The sequence below is a fragment of the Apis laboriosa genome, unplaced genomic scaffold (genome assembly GCF_014066325.1).
Source record: "Apis laboriosa isolate Shangri-la unplaced genomic scaffold, ASM1406632v1 scaffold113_cov153, whole genome shotgun sequence".
Classification (NCBI taxonomy): Eukaryota; Metazoa; Arthropoda; class Insecta; order Hymenoptera; family Apidae; genus Apis; species Apis laboriosa.
In genome coordinates, this window is record NW_025220892.1 from 1,318,299 (window position 1) to 1,337,799 (window position 19,501).

General features: G+C 37.8%; 1 protein-coding gene across 1 annotated transcript in view; it reads right to left on the reverse strand.

Moving 5' to 3' along the window:
* The window catches only part of LOC122716584 (nuclear hormone receptor E75), a 162,160-nt gene extending 145,234 nt beyond the window's left edge, over positions 1 to 16,926 (reverse strand). Inside the window, exon 1 of the mRNA XM_043939817.1 lies at positions 16,719 to 16,926. Coding sequence (XP_043795752.1) covers positions 16,719 to 16,911 — 193 coding nt within the window. The 5' untranslated portion in view covers positions 16,912 to 16,926. The remainder of the gene's footprint in view (positions 1 to 16,718) is intronic.
* Positions 16,927 to 19,501: the final 2,575 nt, after the last annotated feature.

Genomic DNA, 19,501 nt, shown 5'->3' on the forward strand with positions numbered 1-19,501 from the left:
ATAATTAACGGTTAAATCGAATAAAAAGTTTAATTCGAATTAAAAGCTAATGGTTAATAATTCAGTGTGCAATATCTATGTAATAATCGTGGAAACTATTGTTATCAGTGACTTGCACTTGATAAAATTTGCACTTGGGAAATTAAATTTGTTATTATTTGCATGATAATGCGAGTTTGATTTTAAGCGGAAATTCGATTTACTGCTCGATTTCCTATTGGCCGACGAAAAAAGCATATGTTCCTAATGCAAAACCGGACACAGGTGATACCTTTTCGAAAGATCATGGAAAAGGGAAAGATATCCGCCTGTCCATTTTCCCAAATGCATCTGCAAAGGTTAATGCAAACAACCCTTCCACGGTTAACTCCCACGATATTTTCAAAAATCATTTTAACCCTTCAAAAAAGATTAGCTTCGTATAATAAGTATTTCCAAAAAATTTCTACAAACAATATCATTATCTTTCCTTCTCTGCCAAAAGATAAATTAAATTCAATCGATAGCAACGAATAGAATCGAGAATAAAAATTCAGATCAGAAGATTCGTGAAGATTGATGGAAATATCAATTACAAGAGAAAACGAAAAACCTTGTAATACGACACTTTTGTACAAATTTATGTACAACCATTATAACAATTCGACACGTGGTTCCTGATAAAAGTATCAGAAAGTATTAAGACTCGTTAAATTTATTATGCACGATTCTGTTCGTTGATAAAATTCGGATAATTGGAAACAAATTAAAAATTTTATCGCTGGCGTTGAAACTTACAAGATAAACGAGTTCTAGAAGGTAAAATTTTCCTTTTCTAAACTACTTCTGTCGACACCTAGCGGCGACAAAGGGCTTCAGGGATTCAGCCCTGGGCCCGGTCCCGGGGCCCGTCCGTCACGAAAGAGCCATCTATGTTCCAGCCCTAAAAGTCGCCACCACGAATAATCGGCCGGCAAAAATTTGAAAATTCTCTACCAACGTATCGATCGAAAAATATTATAAAAAATACGATTATAAACAAATTGCTCTAGAAACAAAAATCTATCTATCACATAGAAAAAAAAATAGAATTTAAATGGAGAAAAATTCTCATTCCATTATATTGTCTCTCTCGATTCTCAATCAAAAGAAAGAAAGAAAGAAAGAAAGAAAGAAAGAAAGAAAGAAAGAGAGAAAGAAGGAAAGAAAGAAAGAAAGAAAGAAAGAAAGAAAGAAAGAAGGAAAGAAAGAAAGAAAGAAAAATTATCGAAGCGTCGAGGAACAAAGAGCGATAATCTCCATGCTAATGGCGTACAACTCTATTAGAATCGAACTGAATGACTCATTGCAAATTAAAGGCAGTCCGTTCCTCATTCACGAACTCGCTACGCTATTCATGCAACCTTAGTCATTGGCATTTATCTCGAGGAGAGTATCAAACACCCACGATGTTCGCGCGCGTATCGTTGCTTAATGAGCCTCGGTTAAATTATCACCTCGTCCTGATTAACCTCTCTCGCTCGAGTTGCTCGTGGAACAGGGTAAACAGGTGGCGAACTCGCGCACAAGTTAATTCGTCATCTCGAATTACTTTATTAGATAATTGGACCCGCCCTTTTATCATAAAGAACTTAAATGAACGATGATTTTCTTTAAAATAAATTTTCGAAAATCATCGAGTAAGAAATTTTAACAATGTGATCGAATTGTGAAGAAGAAATAACAAACTTTTCGATACTATCGAATCGCTATCGTATTAATATTTAATTGTCGCTCTAATTGTGTAACATTCTGAAGCACCTGCGGTTCACGTTCATGAGAGATAGCTCTAATAACACAACTATTCCGGTAACTTGAGGGCGAGAATTGTTAGAAATATTAGTCGAAACAATGAGACATAGTATTCCTACTTACTTTCAAACAATTAATTTCACTAAACTGCTGCACAAGTCGAAAAATGGTCGAATGTTAACCGATTAAAATTTACATTCGGCCATAAATTAATTACAAATTAATCTACCTATTATATAAAATTCAATATTCATACTATCTGCCAACAATACCTAAAGAAAAGCAAAATTTGCCCAAACCAAGTTCACCTAGTCACCCAATCACCCCGTAATCGCGTCGGATCGACCCTCGCCGATTATACTTAAACGACCCAGATCTCGTTCGCTCCACCCGGCACCATCCTCCTTTATTAACGCTCTTCCTTCACCCTCCTTAAACAATTTCGTCCAATTTTTCCCTCACCCGTTCCAATTCTCGAAACAAGCTATCACCTAAACCGATAATTAGAGACAATCTATTCGAACTACCAATCTCGATGTATAGTATAATCCTCATTTATTATTATTATTATTATTATTATTAAAGAAAGATCGTTCAAAACCTTCTCCGTTTGAACTCCATATAACCCAATATTTTTGTTTATTTTAATGCATTAATTCACTTTAACAACAAATTTTTAACAAAATTTTTCTCCCCAAGATATTCGACAATACCTACGACCAATTCACAGATATGGATCGAGAAAATCTCATCGAGACAAATCGATGAAAATCGCAGCAGCAAACCAGGAAGGGTAACAGCGCCTCGTGCCCTCTGCCGGTGCACGCGCGCACCTAATAATAAAAGTGGAGAATCGCACGGTGCATTGCACCCCCGTGTCAGACACGGCAGACCGGCGGGGGGGGGGGGGCGTACGGATCGATTCCGGGCGTTGGCGCCGAGGTCACCGGCTCGCCTTGCTCGGAGTAATGACCCTCACCCAGTGCAGTGCAATGGCATCGTCCTCCCCAACCCACCCTCCACCACCTCTGGTCGCCGTTTTCCCGCCGCCGCCGCCGCCACGGCGAAGAAGGGGTGGAAAAGACTTTGCGTTCGAGGGTCCGCGGCTCAAGGGGTTGGAGGGTGTCTCGACGTAGCGTATCGGCCTCTCACCGAGGTATAAACCACCGTCAGAGGTGGCTAGGAGGGGAGGGTTGGAAAGAGGGCGAGGCGGAAGAGAGGGCTATCGTAAAATATAATCCTTCTCCCTCCACCATCTTCCTTCCGATTCCTCGAGATGGCTACTCTCTTTCTCTCTCTTTCTCTTCATCGTCCCCTCCAATCGAGCGACGATGCTGATGAACCCCGGCATCATCCACTCGACGGGACCTTAAACTTCGCGAGGAGGGAGGGAGGGAGAGGGAGGTCAATGATCGAATGCCGCGCGACAAAGTTCGACAAACGCTCCCCCATCTTGCGATTCTGATAGTAGATTATTATTATTATCGATGCGATGAATGTGTACCGAATCGATCGCACCTGCCATTTAGTGCCAATTTTGCAGTGTCGATCGCGTGACGATAGGAGGGGCGAGAGGTGTATCGAGGTTTTCTACCCCCCCTCGAGGGGATAGAATGATTGCTTGGCATTGAAAGAATTGTAAGGATTAATACTTAGCGGCCTACGCGGTTAGCTCGATTGAAATAGAGGAAGGTAAAGATTGGACGGATAATTTTCGAAAAGGGTAGACAGAACGTAAAGAAAGTTTCGTAGAGAAATTGCAATTGAAATTAATTGAAATTTAATCTTGCTAATTCGAAAGGAAAAAATTGATCATCGCATGAAAATTCCATAAAATCAAATTTACTTAGTAGTAAAGTAAATAAAGTGGTTGATACATTCGAGAAAAAAAAAAAAAAAGAGAAAGTGCGACATATCGAATCCGAATACCCATTGATTCGTCCATCAATAAGAGAAAAAGGGGCGATCGATCGAGGAGACAAGGCCGACGCGACGCGTATGGAAGCGTGCAGGGGGTTGGCGTGCAAGTTCCGAGAAAAGTGTTGGCCGTGCCTCCCTCTGGGGAAGGCGAACCGCAATGTCGACGTGACGCGAAGGTGAAGCGGGTTGCGGCGCGACAGGAGCGTATCAACGGCGCAAGGGGACTAGGTCATTCCCCCTTGCCTTGCACCGTCGAGCGAACAGGGGTCATTGCGAGACACTGAACCCTTCCACTGGTCACCCTTTCCACCACCGTCGCACCGCTCCGCTCGAGCGGGTGGAGCAGGCGGATTCGTGGTACGCCGACCCGACGCGACGCGACGCGTTTTCCGCGCTCCGTTTCTGCGCTTGCACCCGGGACAACCGCCTTCTTTAGGTCGTTACGAGTTCGAGGAAACTTGTCCACCTCTCTTTTTTTTTCTTTCTTTCTTTCTTTCTTTTTTTCCTCGGCAAAAATCGGGAATCGAACAAATATGAGCGATAATCTTGATGTATCTTGAATGGCATACGCGAGGGGATATTGGATCGGTGGAAAATTTAAATTTAAGAGATAATAATTTTTTAATCTCAATTTTTTTATAATTATTGTTTAATAATAAGTGTCCACGATACTTGATAACGTGTGAATTTCGATGAAACGTAAGGTGGTAATTTTTGTATGATAATAAGATATTAAGTGAGCAGTTTTTTTTTAATTATACACAAGTTAGCCGAAATGATTAGATATCATTGAAGCTCGCACGTGTAAATTGTAAAGTACGATTTTTCCACGAGGAAAAAGATATTTTTAAATTTTCCATTAATGGCGATTTAATTTAAAAGTTAAATTATACCATTTTACACGTATCGTCTAAATAATGCACTTTTTTTTTTTTTTTTCCGAAACGAACGAATATATAAATAAATATTACATGATGCGTGTGAATTACACGTGTATGTCATATGATTTCAGAAGAATCGGTTAATATCGCGTTTCTTGAAGATAAATCAGGAGAAAGAAAAACATGTAGTACGTATTACGATTTATTTCGAAGAAATCGAGATTGGCCCGAATTTACGACCGTCTCTATCCTTCACTTGAGGACAAATGAAAACGAGCGTGTCTATTTCTATAACGCCTCGACACTGGGAATCGAAATAAGGTATTTTTAAATGCTGCTTTAACGCTTTGACGAAGATTCTTCGCGGAATTCCGTCGAGAATATATAAGATAAAAGAAAGAAGGAGGAGAAGAATTGAACCACTCAGACGAATCGATCGATGAAACTGGAACTATATATATATATATATATATAAAAAAAAAAGAAATAACGCTTCATATCGCTTAACCTTGACTGATAAGAGGTTCGATACGCCTCGAATTCTTCTGACTCGACCGTCGATTATCATACTTCATACGTCTGTCCTAAATATTTTTCTGACTTCGTAATTTCGTGCATTGATTTTCTCTTGCGTTTAATCGGACAAAACTCGAGGTGGATAAAAACGGATAAAATATTATTTGCAAGTATGAAACGAATGCAGGATTGCGAGTGACCGCGAGTTTATGCGATGATATTCCTTTTCGCACATAAATTTTTTTTATTATCACTCGATATTTATATTTATTGCAAATCTATAATTAAGTATTTGTTGTTCGTTATTTGAGCGCTATTGCGTAAAACATTAAAGATAAACGGTCGATAAATTAAAAACGATAATGCGATTGCAAAATTTATTTTTAAAAGGCAATCTAATGAAAAATTTCTTGATTACATTTTTTGCAATTAATGTTACAACATTGCGTAACTCTTGAATGAAAATAATTTAATTTCTAACGATAATGTACAATTGATGTATAAATATCCTATCTTTTTTTTTTTCTATTCGTGTACGATACAGAAATATTGAAAGGAAAAAAAGAATAAAATTTAAAAACTTTTTCTTTGATTCGTGGCAGTTTGAGTGGTAAATGTCCGTGAATCAACCATTAAAAAACTTGACGCTTTTTTAAAAAAGAAGATGACTTGTAAAAAAACATCGTACCTTGCCTTGAACTTTCCTCGATAAAACTTCAAAGAAATGGTTCCATTTAAAAAAAAAAAAAAAAAAAAATCATAAAAAAAGAGAAATAAAATTCACAAGTTACATTCTATGAAATATATATGTACGTCTGAGCATAAATCTTCAACTTTAAAGAAGACAGTTTTGAACTCGAGATCAGTTAAGATTATCTTGTTAAAATTTCTCCAGATATTGAACCAACGAATTTTTTTTTTTTTTTTTTTATTTGTAGATACTTTGTATATTTTAATTTTATCCTTTTTTTTCAAATGTCGAATAATTCTATAAAATTAATCAACTTACGAACTACTTTATCTTAAAAAATTCTCAAAAAAAAATCAAAACTTTTGTTTCGAAGAAGAAAATTGAAGTAAACCGTCTTGCAAAGATTGCAAGCCTACTTTCAATTTCTAAGCTTTTCGCTTCCTATACACGGTGTAATTGATATTACTTCAAAACCCCCACCCCAATCCACATTCAAACAAAAACACAAACAAAAATCTTTGCTTTGTTTTTTTCTCTTTTTTCTTCTTTTCGAGAAGAAGCACACTGGAGAAACGAAAGGATAAGAGGGAGGAGAGGAGTGTGTGTGTGTGTGTGTGTGTGCGTGCTCCGAGAAATCGAGTCTCGGCCGGGTTTAAATTGGGGCATGGAATCAAGAGCGGTGCAGCAGAGGCAGCAGGGTCAAGGCGGTGCACTTCGCCGATGCACTCTCTCGAGGAGCATTGCTCTCGCCACCATTCTGTCGCTCTCATTGAACGAACAATGCCGTCACGATTGACGCATTCAGACGTCCCGACGACGAAGTGGTCGGCTCGTTTCAAGAAACAATAATTACACGATGGATTTACGCACTTGAGATATCCGGTGCCAGACAGGACCGAGAGTTCTTGCGCTAATTTCGATATCCTATTGATATTATGATTTTTTTTTTCAAGGAAAACCGTGCCTTCAATTCCTTTTCTTTTTTTTTTTTTAACAAAAATTCTTTCAACGTTTTCGAAGAATTCGCCAGCGAGGGAGTCAAACGAAGATAAAATTGTTTCCTTTTTTTTTAAATTATTTTATATATTAATAATTTTAATAATTTTCCTGTTCAAAAGTATTCTGTTTGTACACTCGAACGTAAAAAAAAAAAAAAACAGTGGGAAGATAATTCGAAAGAAGGAATATTAAAAATAAATAAAAGGATGTTTCATCGATTGAAACCAACGTTCGTTACAACGCCAATTATTTCGCAATCCAGAAACAAAGAGAACAATTTTATCTTATCTCTTGATTATTTCCTCGTTTCGCACAAATTACACAAAACACCCTATAAAATGTCCAAACATTTAACTCCTCTCACCGATTCACCGATTCGCAGTAGCCACGATCCTCTGGTCGAAGAAAAGTCTTTCCCTCTCTCTCTCTCTCTCTCTTTCTCTCCGATTTCCAAATCCCCCGTAATCCCATTCACCGAGCAGCAATTAAGATCGAGTTAAGACTCAAAGAATCAGGCAGACTGAAGGCAAAGGAAAAGGGAGGAGAAAAAAATCTTTCATTTCGACGAATGCGTTTTCCACCACCGAGTGCGGGGAGGACTTCCCTTTCCATGGTAAAAAAAAAAGAAAAAAGAAAAAGAGAGGGGGGGAGAGAAAAAGAAGAGAGAGAGAGAGAGAGAGAGAGAGAGAGAGAGAGAGAGGAGAAGAGGCCAGACAGACACGCGTCGACACGGGAGAAGAAGAGATGCCGAGGGCGACGAGTAGGGGAGGCGGAGGACGGGGGTAAAAGGGCAGACAATAATGGTGGAGGATGAAAAGGGGGGCCAAACGCTCGTACGTGAAGTCGCGCGAGTGCGTGTGTGAAGGGTGTCTCGGCGTGTCGCTTGAAACGGAGCAGAACCGGTCAGACAATGGCCGAGGGAAATGAAAGAGGGACATTTTTAAAAGTCACTAATTACTTCGAGAAATGCCGATTCGCTGACAACCGGCCTCGGCCGCGAGAATTTTTGAACGAGTTCCGTGGAAGAATTTCGAACGTGAACAGAGACGCGCTTCCGTTTCGTAATGTTTGGCTAGCATTTCTATTTTTGTAAATTGCAAATAAGAAAAAAAGGAGTTGCGTTATGATGAAATTATATTTTTTCGTGATCATATTGAAAATGTGAGGAAAAGTTGGTGAAATTGATTCGATTGATTTTGCTACGAACGACACGGCTCGATAAATTTTACATATCGATAATTTTACATATGAAATATCTATCACTGGCTACAATAAAAAAAATGCACCTAAATGCAACTACATCCTGACGGATGGAAGGAAACAAAGTATAAATTATAAGAGACGAATAATGATTCGAGAAACTAGCTAGTCTGGTCGAAAAAAGATCGGTGAGATACACGCCACGCAACAAGTAATTAGCCCGATGCATTCTACCCTTGAACCTGAAAGCGTTCAGCATCGACGTGCTCCCATATTATCGCCTATCCGATGCGATTTCGCCATATCCTTTTTTTTCTTTCTTTTTTTTTTTTTCCCCTAGCGCGGATCATTCTGTAAATTACCGTGTGTGGGACAGCTATTCGACCGGTGGAAAAAAAAAAAATGCCCTGGCGGGGGTTAAAGGGAGGGAAAGGGTGGGGTTGTGTCTGGACGGTTGGCACGCTTCTCTCTGGCTCTGTCCAGATCCATGTTACACGATGCATTAATTAGTTCACCCTCTTCGAGACAATGAAATTTGTTATTACGATTTGTTTGCTCGGTCAAAGGAGAGAAAAATTTTGTTAATATTTTTTCATCTCGTTTAAAAGTGTGAATGAGTTTTTTTTTTTTTTTTTTTTTATTAATTTTATTCAGGAGGAATGTTATTTCGAAGAAGGATATTATTAAACGTATTGAAATTTATTTTTTGTGAAGCAAATAAAAAGTTGTAGAAAATCTAATCTCCGCGGAAGAAGGCGGAACGAAAGTGGATTGACTAATTTGGAATTTTCTTTTTTTNTTTTTTTTGAGAATGAACAGGTTCTACCAGAGATAAACGTATCAAGCTAGAAATATTTGCTCTGCTTATCGGTCGATTCTTAGCCATTTGGCCCTTCTTGTGGGCTTCCAACTTTTTAGGGAATGGAAAGTTTTCTTCCTGGAAAGATACGACCGAAATTTACGAGAGAGAATTTCCATTCCTGATTTTTTTTTCGACGAATATCGAACATATAAGAATTCGAAAAAATATCTATTCCATTCAATTTAATTTATATCCATTCCAAATTATTTATTATTTTCAACATTATTCGATATTTAATATTCCACAAAAATAGAGAATCTACTTCCATATTTTATTTATTATTGGATATGCACACGACATAATATTTCAAAATTAGAAAAAGTTGTGTAATTAGCGCAGCAATTAGGGAAATTAATTTTACAGCGTTACAGAGAGCGGAAGGGTTGAATTTCGAAACGGAAAGTTTGGAAACCACTGGCGTGCACGGTGCATACGAGCACGATAGTGCTGCACGCACTTGACGCGCACGTGCTGCATGCATGTAGTCGGAAATGCACGCACACACACGCACCTTGAGACGAGGACTGAAGGGTGTCTGCGCCCATGGTACACGTTGCGGAGCGCAGCGGTTCACACCCTCTGCATACAAGCCTATTCAGACTGACATTGAACTCTACGAGGCGCTTTAAACTATTTTTAAATCGACGTGGAAAGAATTTTTAGACCCGAATTTTTAGATTTTTCCATCTTTCCTAAACGAAGATATCGGGAAGCAGGAAGAATAATCGATAGAGTTTCAAGAAGAGTGTCAAGAAACAGAAATAAAATAAAGATATCTTTTTGTAAAACTCGATGGATATGGGGTTAAATTTAATTTTAAGATATACCTCGTTAAAAACACCAATCAGAAAATTGTATGCATCAAAAGAAAAAGATTAACCTTTCTTTTCACATCGAGTCAACAAGAACCGAAAAACCTCCTCGTCCTATCCATCATCGAGATTAAAAATAATTAATCCTCTCAGTAATGATTCCATTAAGAGCATTTAATCCGAGACTGTTTATCGCCAAGTTATATCATGGAATCATCGACGACGATACAGGAGCCCGTTTATCGTTCGTTCCAGCGGTTTTCAACCTGTGGATCTCGATCCACAATGGAATCCATCATTTCTAATTAATGATATTCGATATAAGGATATCAAGATAATCCCCTTAACTTAAAATCCTACGAATTTTAGATTGATCCTTGCTTTTGTGCACGATATTAATAAACGTGGGACGAAAAGAGAGAATGAAATTTTTTTTCAAGCTAAGCTTTCATCTTCGAGTAAATAATTTTTCAAAAAATACAAATGAAATCGATTAATTCCCTAATAACACGTACAAATAAATTATCGATATCGTTGTACCATTTTTTGAAATCCCTTTTTTTTTTTTTTTTAGAAAATCAGAGAAATTTCAATTTTCCGGAAAATTAATTTTTTATCAAGCGAACAAATTTCATTCCTTCGTTTCCGTTTAATTACACGATCCCTGCTCCTGTACGCAGGATAGAAGTCGCGAGTTATAATGAAGTAGGGTCGTTTATCCAGAAGGAAGGATGGAAAACAGTGGTCCGTTCGAGCGCGACACAGATGTATCGCGAAATTCTTCTCCTCAGAAGAGGCAAGAAGAGGTCGGTTTTTGCGATCCAACACTCTCTCTCGTCCAAGAGGAGGAAGATGTTCGAAGAGGGCAAAGCCAACGGAGCGAAGAATCGTCCTCTGGCGACTACTCTGTCTTCATCTCCCTCTTCTTTGGATACACGCGTCACGCCGGGCCTTGGCCTCCAGTCAGCCGATAATACGGAGCCCACGATAACGCCGACAACTATTTTAAAAAAAGAAAAAGAAGAAAAGAAAAACGTCGATTTGGCCCCCCTCCCCCCTCGAGATCACCAACGCCACCTCCACCGCCCCTCCGCCCTCCCCTCCCTTTTCTATCTACCTGGCCTTCTTCTTTCGCGAATAAAGCGACGATCATTACAGCGTTGTTTTCGCGGTATATGAAAACAAACCGAATAGTCATGGATGATTTCGTGTCCTCGTGTAATTTGGGCACTGCATAAAGCGTGGGTGGATGATTTAAAGGGTAATGCGCATGTTTGTTGTTTCGTCGAGTGGGCGAATGGTTTCAAGAGTGAATCGAGAAATGGTTGATTTTGATGAAGGTAAAATTGACGCGTGTATTGATTTGGTAAAGAGGAGGTTTGATACGTGGGATCGAAAGAAGAAATTAAATTAGGAAGGGATATTTTAATTATCGAAGAAAATTTTTAAATTCGAATTGGTGGACCTATTTATATTTATTTTAATTATTTGTTTGAACAATTGAAGAATGAACGAATTTGAATTTTTCCAAGTATGAATAGCAAAAATTTTGGAAAAAATATGTAATCGTTGTAATTTGATCAAATTGTAAAGTTTTAGTTCTACAATTGAAGTTGTACAAGGGTTGTTTTTCTCATGACCTCAATTTCCAGCGCATTTAATTCAATCAAATCCAAAACGTTTTTCTCGATGATACTCTCATATCCATTATCCTCGACATTCTATCTCCCTGTCTGCTAAAAATAAACCAAAAATTTCATTCTTCTAATTATAGGGGGGAAAATTGGTCGAACGAAGAAAAAATCGTTGAATAGGTTGAGACATCGAAAGAAGAAACGTATTTTGAATGAGACGAAACGTTCACTATTAATACAGAATGCGGGCGAAACGTATCAGTGGGTTTTCGGGGCGCTTTCCGGAATTTCTCATGGCCAAGGTCGTGGCACTCGCGTCATCTCTTCGAATATACAGTATATTTAGAACAAGCACGAAGATTGTCTCTTTTCCTCGGTCAAGAAATTAGCATAGATCGTGGAAACCTATTCTCTATTCCCATGAACAAAGATAGCGCAAGGGCGAGTATCTGATGACGAGATAAAAAATATTTTTCACATATTTTGTAATTTAGATATTTATGTCTATAATTTTTTTACTCAAAAAATCCTACTGAAGTCTTTGCTTTATTATAAATTAAAAAAAAAAATAAATAAAAAAGGATTCAAGAATTATATTTCTAAATGATCCCAAATCCGATAATATTCCGAGAAATTGACGTACACCAGAAAAATTCAATTTTTACGATATCGATTTGATTTCTTTTCAATTTAAGTCAAGATTAATCAAAGTTTCAAAAACGAGAGTCAATGGCAAGGACAAGGCAATTTTCGTACATTCTTTATCTTTCTAATTGATAACGCCACGGTAAACACCAAATATATTAAATGAATCGTAATTCTGATGACTCAAACGCGCAAGTTAATTAAGCCTATAAGACGTATTAAACAATCTTGCAAGTATAAGCCGTAAAAAAAAAAAAAAAAAAATAAGAATCAACATTTACTTATAAAACAACCGGGTAATATTCTAAATATATTCCATGAAAAAGTGAGAATTTCAATCAAGTTTAATTACAAAGCAAAAAATAGCAAGGGTTATTAATAAACTTAACCATAAACATGATAAATTCGACGAGTTCGAAAGATCAGAAATTATACAATTCTGAGGGATGAATCTATACGATTGCACGACCAATTGAACATCGATCCAAATACGATTTTCCAAACACGTTCCATCCAAACTCGATTCATTCGAATCCCAAACCCTCATCGTTCATGGGATCTACTCCCTTTATCAGCTACGTCATCGTAACCGTGATAACGCGCCTCCCGTTCAATGTCATCGAAACGAAAGCCGTATTTTCACAACTGCGACTGGCCACCATTTATCAGAGGAAAAATCAAGCGTGACAACCTGTCGTCCGACTCGAGTATCATCGAGCCGTGCAAACAGAGAGTTCCAACCCCTTCTCTATGAATTTGTAAACGCGAACGTCGAAATTATCTCTGAATTCCGGCGGGTTTCCATTGTGTTTTCATTAAATTTTCTGAATTCGATTACATTTGGATAAATATTCAGGGAAATGAGGACAAATTTGTTCTTTTCTTTTTTTTTTTTTTTTTGAAAGATATTAAAAAATTTCATTGTGAGATCCTCAGAATAAATACACGAGTAATTTTCTCTTGTCATCATTTTTATCAAGTGGCGAATATGAGGGAAAAAAATGAATCGATGTATATTAAAATGTGTAAATCACAATTGATTTTTATCGATCGCACGATCAATAGATGTTCGGCCCTGACATTAAGCGCGACAACGTCAGTGACTTAAATTGTACTTGCATGTCGAGGTCGTTATCTTAACAAACCGGCCGATCTTCCATGCCGAAACTGTTTGTTATTTAAATTTCCAACGGGACCGAGATGCCTGCGAGATTAATATTTGCACAAGTTTAAACAGGTTTCCAACATGCTCAGATAGTTCCACTCGCTTTCGTTTAGCAATAACGAAATGAAACGAAACTTTAATTATTCGATTTTATGCGTACTAGTTTTGAATTTTATTACTATTCTACATTTATCGTAATTCACTTTATTTTTCTTATACATGCAAATTATATTAATATTAATTTTCTTATGTAACTTCTTTAGATAAACGTTATAAAGATAAAAAGCATCGTTGCAGAATAAAAATTAATGAATTTTATCTTTAAAAATACTTTGGAAAAAAAAAACAAGACATCTTTTAACATTTAAAATTTTAAATATTTCGTATATAATCTACCGAAAAGATTTCAATAAAAAATAAAATACCGAATAAAATTCCTGATTCTAAATAAAATTCGAAAAAAAGAAAATAACACTTACATAATTAAACTTCATCCTGAAGAAAGTCTAAGACGTAAGTAATACGAAATACAATTCTTAATTCTTAAACATAATTTCAAACCTATATCTAACCTAACCTAACCTTTAAAATTAAGAATTCAGAATTATTTTGAAACGAAATTCAAATTAATGTTACCATCATTGCAAACTGTTACGAATACAAAATGGGAATGAAACGTAACTAGAAACAAGAATAGACTATAATTAACGGCTAGAACGTAATATTTGCCATTTTTGTAGCACGTCCAATCGCATTGCCCGAATCAATAATGGTGGCCGCGCGAATCGAGCGACTCGCATATGCAAATTGTTTCGCCAGCAAGGAGGCCTCTGTTCATCGACGATGGATCGATTATCGATTATCAAGCAGCTCGAGTATTACCTTTCAAGGGACGAAGCCCCCGTAACGCATTCGTCTCGAACAACGTGTCTATTGAACCACTTCATCGATTTACTTTCGTTTTCGAGTTCACCTTCCGCCTATAATCTCGTGTGTCTGCCTTTCGATGCCAATTTATTTGAATTAATAACGAACAGTAGGTAAAGGGGGATTGTAAAATGGTAGGTACTCGAGGCTTGAGTTTCGAGAATAACAAGATTTTATGTCGTTCGAAGTGCACGTGCACTCGAGTGATTCGACTCTGTTTAACAAAGTCCGTTTGTATACAACGTGTAAAAACGAGTTATCAATCATTCTGCTTGCCAAGAACATCGATTAATACTTTTTATAAAAAAAAAAATATTTGAACGATGAAAGAATCGTAAATTAATTGTAAGAGGATTATAAATTTAAGTTACAGAACCTATTGTAATCGTTTATTTAGGTTAAGTTATTAGGTTAAGATAGGTGCGATGAATCGGATAATAAATCAAATTATATAAAATTAAAGCTATTATAATGATATAAATAATTCAACTTCTTCAAATTAAAAAAATCTAATCTAAAATCTTTGAAAATACATCCTTCCTTTTCACAAGCACGATATTAAAATTCAATGATGTAAATTAAAAATATTACTATTATTAATGCGATGCTTACTCTTCGGAAATTAAACTACTCTAAATGGCAGCATTTCAACAAATTATATAACTATACTTTATCCTATCGAAATCCATCCCAAATTTATTAATCATATCGAATCGTTTCTGCCAAAGAAAGCTATATTTCACTAATAGTATACTTCTCGCTTCATCGATTATCTAACCTAACCTCTCATATCCTTACGAAATCTCTAGAAGCTAACCTTTTTCTAAAAAAAAAAAAAACACCTTAAATACCGTAATACGTGAAAATTGCTACGCTCGACAAAGAGTTATATCCTCCTTCACCGTAATTTAACCAAAAAAAAGAAAGAAAAGAAAGTGCAACGAAGAAGAATAAGTAGACAGAGAACCGCGTGCATCTGCGAAGTAAAGCCACGACTATCACTGTTTGCTTACACGCCACGACCGATATATTCAGAGTAAAAGCACCATATACAAACCGGATAACGGTGAGAGGGAGCTTTTACCTCCTTCGAAGAGATGAAAAACTTATTTTTAGGCACGAAATAGCTCGATCGAGCTTTCCAACGCGGCACTGTCAACTTTCTCTCCCCGTCTCTCCTACGCGTTCGGCCTTCGCGTTACACAAACGTCCGGCTGTCACGAAGAGCGCAGACGATAGCGCTTAGCGGGGCTTATCGTTAATGAAACGTACAGACGTAAACACTAAACATAGTACACCAGGCGGAACACGAGGAACGCTGTGAACATCGGAGAGGAGGCGTCTCTATATTTGCTCCTGTTTTTCATTCAAGATGGCAATTATCGTTCGCTTGGAAATTTGTCACGAAACGATGAGTCATGTTTTTTTTCGAAGAATCGAGAAACAAAGTTTTTCTTCGGTTAACAATAGTTAAACATAACGATGAAAAGATGAATCATATATTTGCTTTTATTGAATATATTTGGATGAAATATGGAATATTTGATACGGAGATTGCAAGATGAACAAGGTAATGGAAATTTTTCTAACTATTCGTAAGCTTGTTGGGAAACGTTTATGCAAATGATCCTTTGTTATTGTACACTATGTGATTATGATAACTAACGGAGTTTCTAAATATTGGGTTGTTTTATTCGAGTACGTGATACATTAACTGTTATCTTTAGATCGGTTGTTTTAACTTCTATGGTGTGATAAATTCATTGAACGTTATTCAGAGATTGAATGGATAAAATTAATCGTGACGATATTCGATTTGCATGATAATATTTATAAGGAATTGAATTAAAATATTTAGATTGGATAATTTTCGATTTTTCTCATAATAATCTTTCTTCTATATCTATGAAATTTTTTAATTTAATTTTAACATAAGAAAGTTGAAAAGATATCCAATAAAAATCTATGTAATGCGATTTAAAGTCCAAGATTTAATATTGATTAAAATCTAGATAATCTAGAATTTTCCCTTATGGTTCAATCAACTTGATTGTTAAAAGTAAATTATCGATTTGACGAAATTATTTCATTTTCGATTAAAAAAATATATATTACGAACGTCTAATAAGAAAGATTATTATCACGATAATCTGTCCCCTAAATATTATCAATTTTTCGCGATCATTATTGTAAAAGACGCTACGATATTATTTAAAAACGAGATTACGATTATCAGTTGAAATTATTCATTTCTGCGTATTTAAACGATAACGAAGAAAAACTCAAAATCCACACTTAATCGTTATTCTTTACGTATCGTTATTCTTATTAATTCTTACTTTTATTAAAAACAAAATAAGTAACTTAATCTAAGCTAAGGTTAACTTAAAACTTAACCTAACATTGATTGAATTGTATTTAGATCGAGTTGAAATATACGATATATTAACCTCATATATTTCAAGTTGAAATATATATAATTTAGAAAAGAATTTAAAAATTTTAAATAACATTTATAATAATTCTACATTCGAAAATTTATCCTATACTTTAAATATCTCAATTTTTGTCGTTGATCAGAGAAGATAACATTTCGAAATAAAATTAAAAATCGTAGATGCTTCGTATTATTTATTATTATACCGAAATTATCTAACGTTATATCGTTCGAAGAAGAAAAATAAATTAAAACTCACCGAGATCAGGAATAGAACTAGTAGGTTCCTCGTGATGGCCCTTACCCTCGTTGGACGCTCTAGCTCGGGGGGGCGGAGGCGGTGGCGGTGGTCTCATACTGGACGTTGAACTGACTACAACGGTTGCTGGCGGTGGTTGTTGCGTTGGTCCTCCGTTTCTATGATTTCCTCGCATTTGAGACTGTGGTGACATCAAAACCGTGTCACCACGGTGCCCCTGGGGCGGCCTGGGGCACCAGCCATGAAGTACCCTGATCGCACTCCTTACTTCCGCCTGAATTTCGGCGGTTCTGTCTCTTCCTGTGTGAGCCACGTTTAATGCGTTTCACCCGCGGCCGCGGGTCACGGGATTACACTTGAAAATCTCTCGCGAAAAACCGTTACGATCGGCTTCATTCACGAAACACGCGAGCACATTAATATCCAGCCACTCGGGCGAGTATCGAAACGACACTGAATTTCGGCGTAGATCGAAACACGAACGATAGAAAAAGCATAATATTTACTTCAGTCACCGACGATGCTTGACTCACTCGGTTTTGTCGCTATGTTTCACTGTATCTCCGCGCGGATGTCTCTCGAATGTCACGGTCAATGTCTTGCGGCGGCGTGACACCTGCAATGGAAGCCCTCGCGGCGATACTCCGAACTAATCACTCACTTTACGCGCGCTGCGAGTTCGATTTCGACACTAACGACTTGTAATCGCGTCCCATCGAGAAATTGCAATCACCGGCGAGTAAATATTCGATCGAGGAAAAACGCGAACTGTCTCGATGTCACGAAAAAAAATTCGAATCACTGTCCACTTTCAAATATTACGGAAGATTTCTCGTCCATCAATCCACACACGTGTCAATCCTTCGAGCGATCGTCTGTTACAAATATCGATACATAGTCTGTATCGATTCCAGTTCGTTAGAGAACTCGAATGAACACTATGAAAAATCACTGACGTAATATTTCAATTCTCGAAATAAGAATACGAAAAATGAATAGTTTTTCGAGGGCATAGATAAACATATTTAAATTATAGTTTTAATAATTACTTTGAGAAAAAATAATAAACCATTAATTCCAAAAGTTGATCGGAATATTTCCATTCATAACCTCAGAAATTGATGAAGATGTCACACAATTAACGTTTCACAATTTTGAATAACACATGCAAAACACAATTTTGATCGCGTTCGAAACATCGAAATATCACTGATAGAAAATTTTCAATCTTCACAAAGCGTTATTATCGCATAAAAGAATGCGTAAAGGGAGAATACACGTAAGGCCGGTCCGCGTGGACGAGTGTTTCTTAGCAGTTCGCCGAAAACAACAGTCCTCGGAATACGAGTAGTCCCTCGCGAGCCACTGCCGACCTTTCCCTCTCTCCCACCACCCACGCAGCGTCCTCCTCCCTTCTGCTTTCTCGCTCCCGCTTTCGTACTAGAATTACTCTCCCCCTCTCTTGGAACACTCTCGGTTTTCCTCTGTCACCCTTAACATACGATCGAGACGAAGACAGCGACCGAAATCCACCTCCACGGTTGACCGCGGTTTATCGTCACGAAGGCCTCCAAGAGCGTCAACCCCTGCTCGAGTTTCGTCACGAGGTAAATCAAAAGCAACGTGACTCCGTTGAGTCTCGCGACAACCAGACTAGCTTCGATTACGCACTTTGTGCTTGTCTCGCGCGACAGGTTAGCGTCGTTTCTCTCACTTCGATCGATAATCGATATAATCGATCACGTGGTCGAAACAAACATGGGAGATCATGCGAAAGCGCGCCCTCTATGCTCCACACTTTTTCTGTTTCTCTATCGAGACACTTTCCTTGATGAAAAGCACGTGGATCAGTGCGTAATGTGTCACACTCACGATCAAACGGAAAAAAAAGTCGGTGGTTGGAGCGCAGACGGCAATGAGCCGACGACGACGAGAACCGTCATCGGCGCCGGCGAAAGTGAGAGTGCGGCCGGCCGCGATGGATTCAGCGGTGCATAAGCGCTCTCGTTTCTCTCTCTTCCTCTATCTAGATATCTCCCTCGCTCCCGATATTTCTCTCTCGGTATTATATCTGTTTCATTCTTGCCCTCTGTCTATCTCTCTCTATCTTCTTCCGTGCGTACGTTCGTCTTCGTTCTGTCCTCTATCTCTCTTCGTTTCTCGCTTCTTCTCACTCCCTATTTCGTTCTCTATCGCGCCCCTATGGATAGCCTATAGCCTGTGGCGAACGAGCATGGTTCGACCTATAGCGTTCGACGTTCCAGCGCGCTATCCGCGTGCACTGACAGCGCATGTATATAAAGCGACTGCTTCGCGATACGACCCCACACTATGCCACGTAACACGATCTCCCGGTGCGCACACACTACCGCGCCGCTTTCTGTCTTTCTTTTACACACACTTGTTCCCTATTTTTTCTCTTTTTCGATTTCGTCTATTGCCCTTTCTTTCTTTACTCCCAATTCTTGTCCCTTTTCCGATAACGTTGTCTCACTCATCTCTTCTCTCTTTACAAATATCTTTGTTTTCATTGTTTCTCCCGTTTTTAGCTTCTATTACATTAATTTTTTTGATCATTATTTCCAATCTTATTCCTCTCTGTCTTCTATATCCCGTACCGCGTTCTCTTTCTTCGCTTTTATATTCTTTTTTATTTCCACGATCTGATTAGACGAAGACAACGAAGTACATGTATTGTACACAGTCTCGCAGCCGGAAGCAGATGAGAAGCCAAACCTTCCATCACACCTACCCTCTTGAATTTCTTTCGCGCGCGTGTGTTC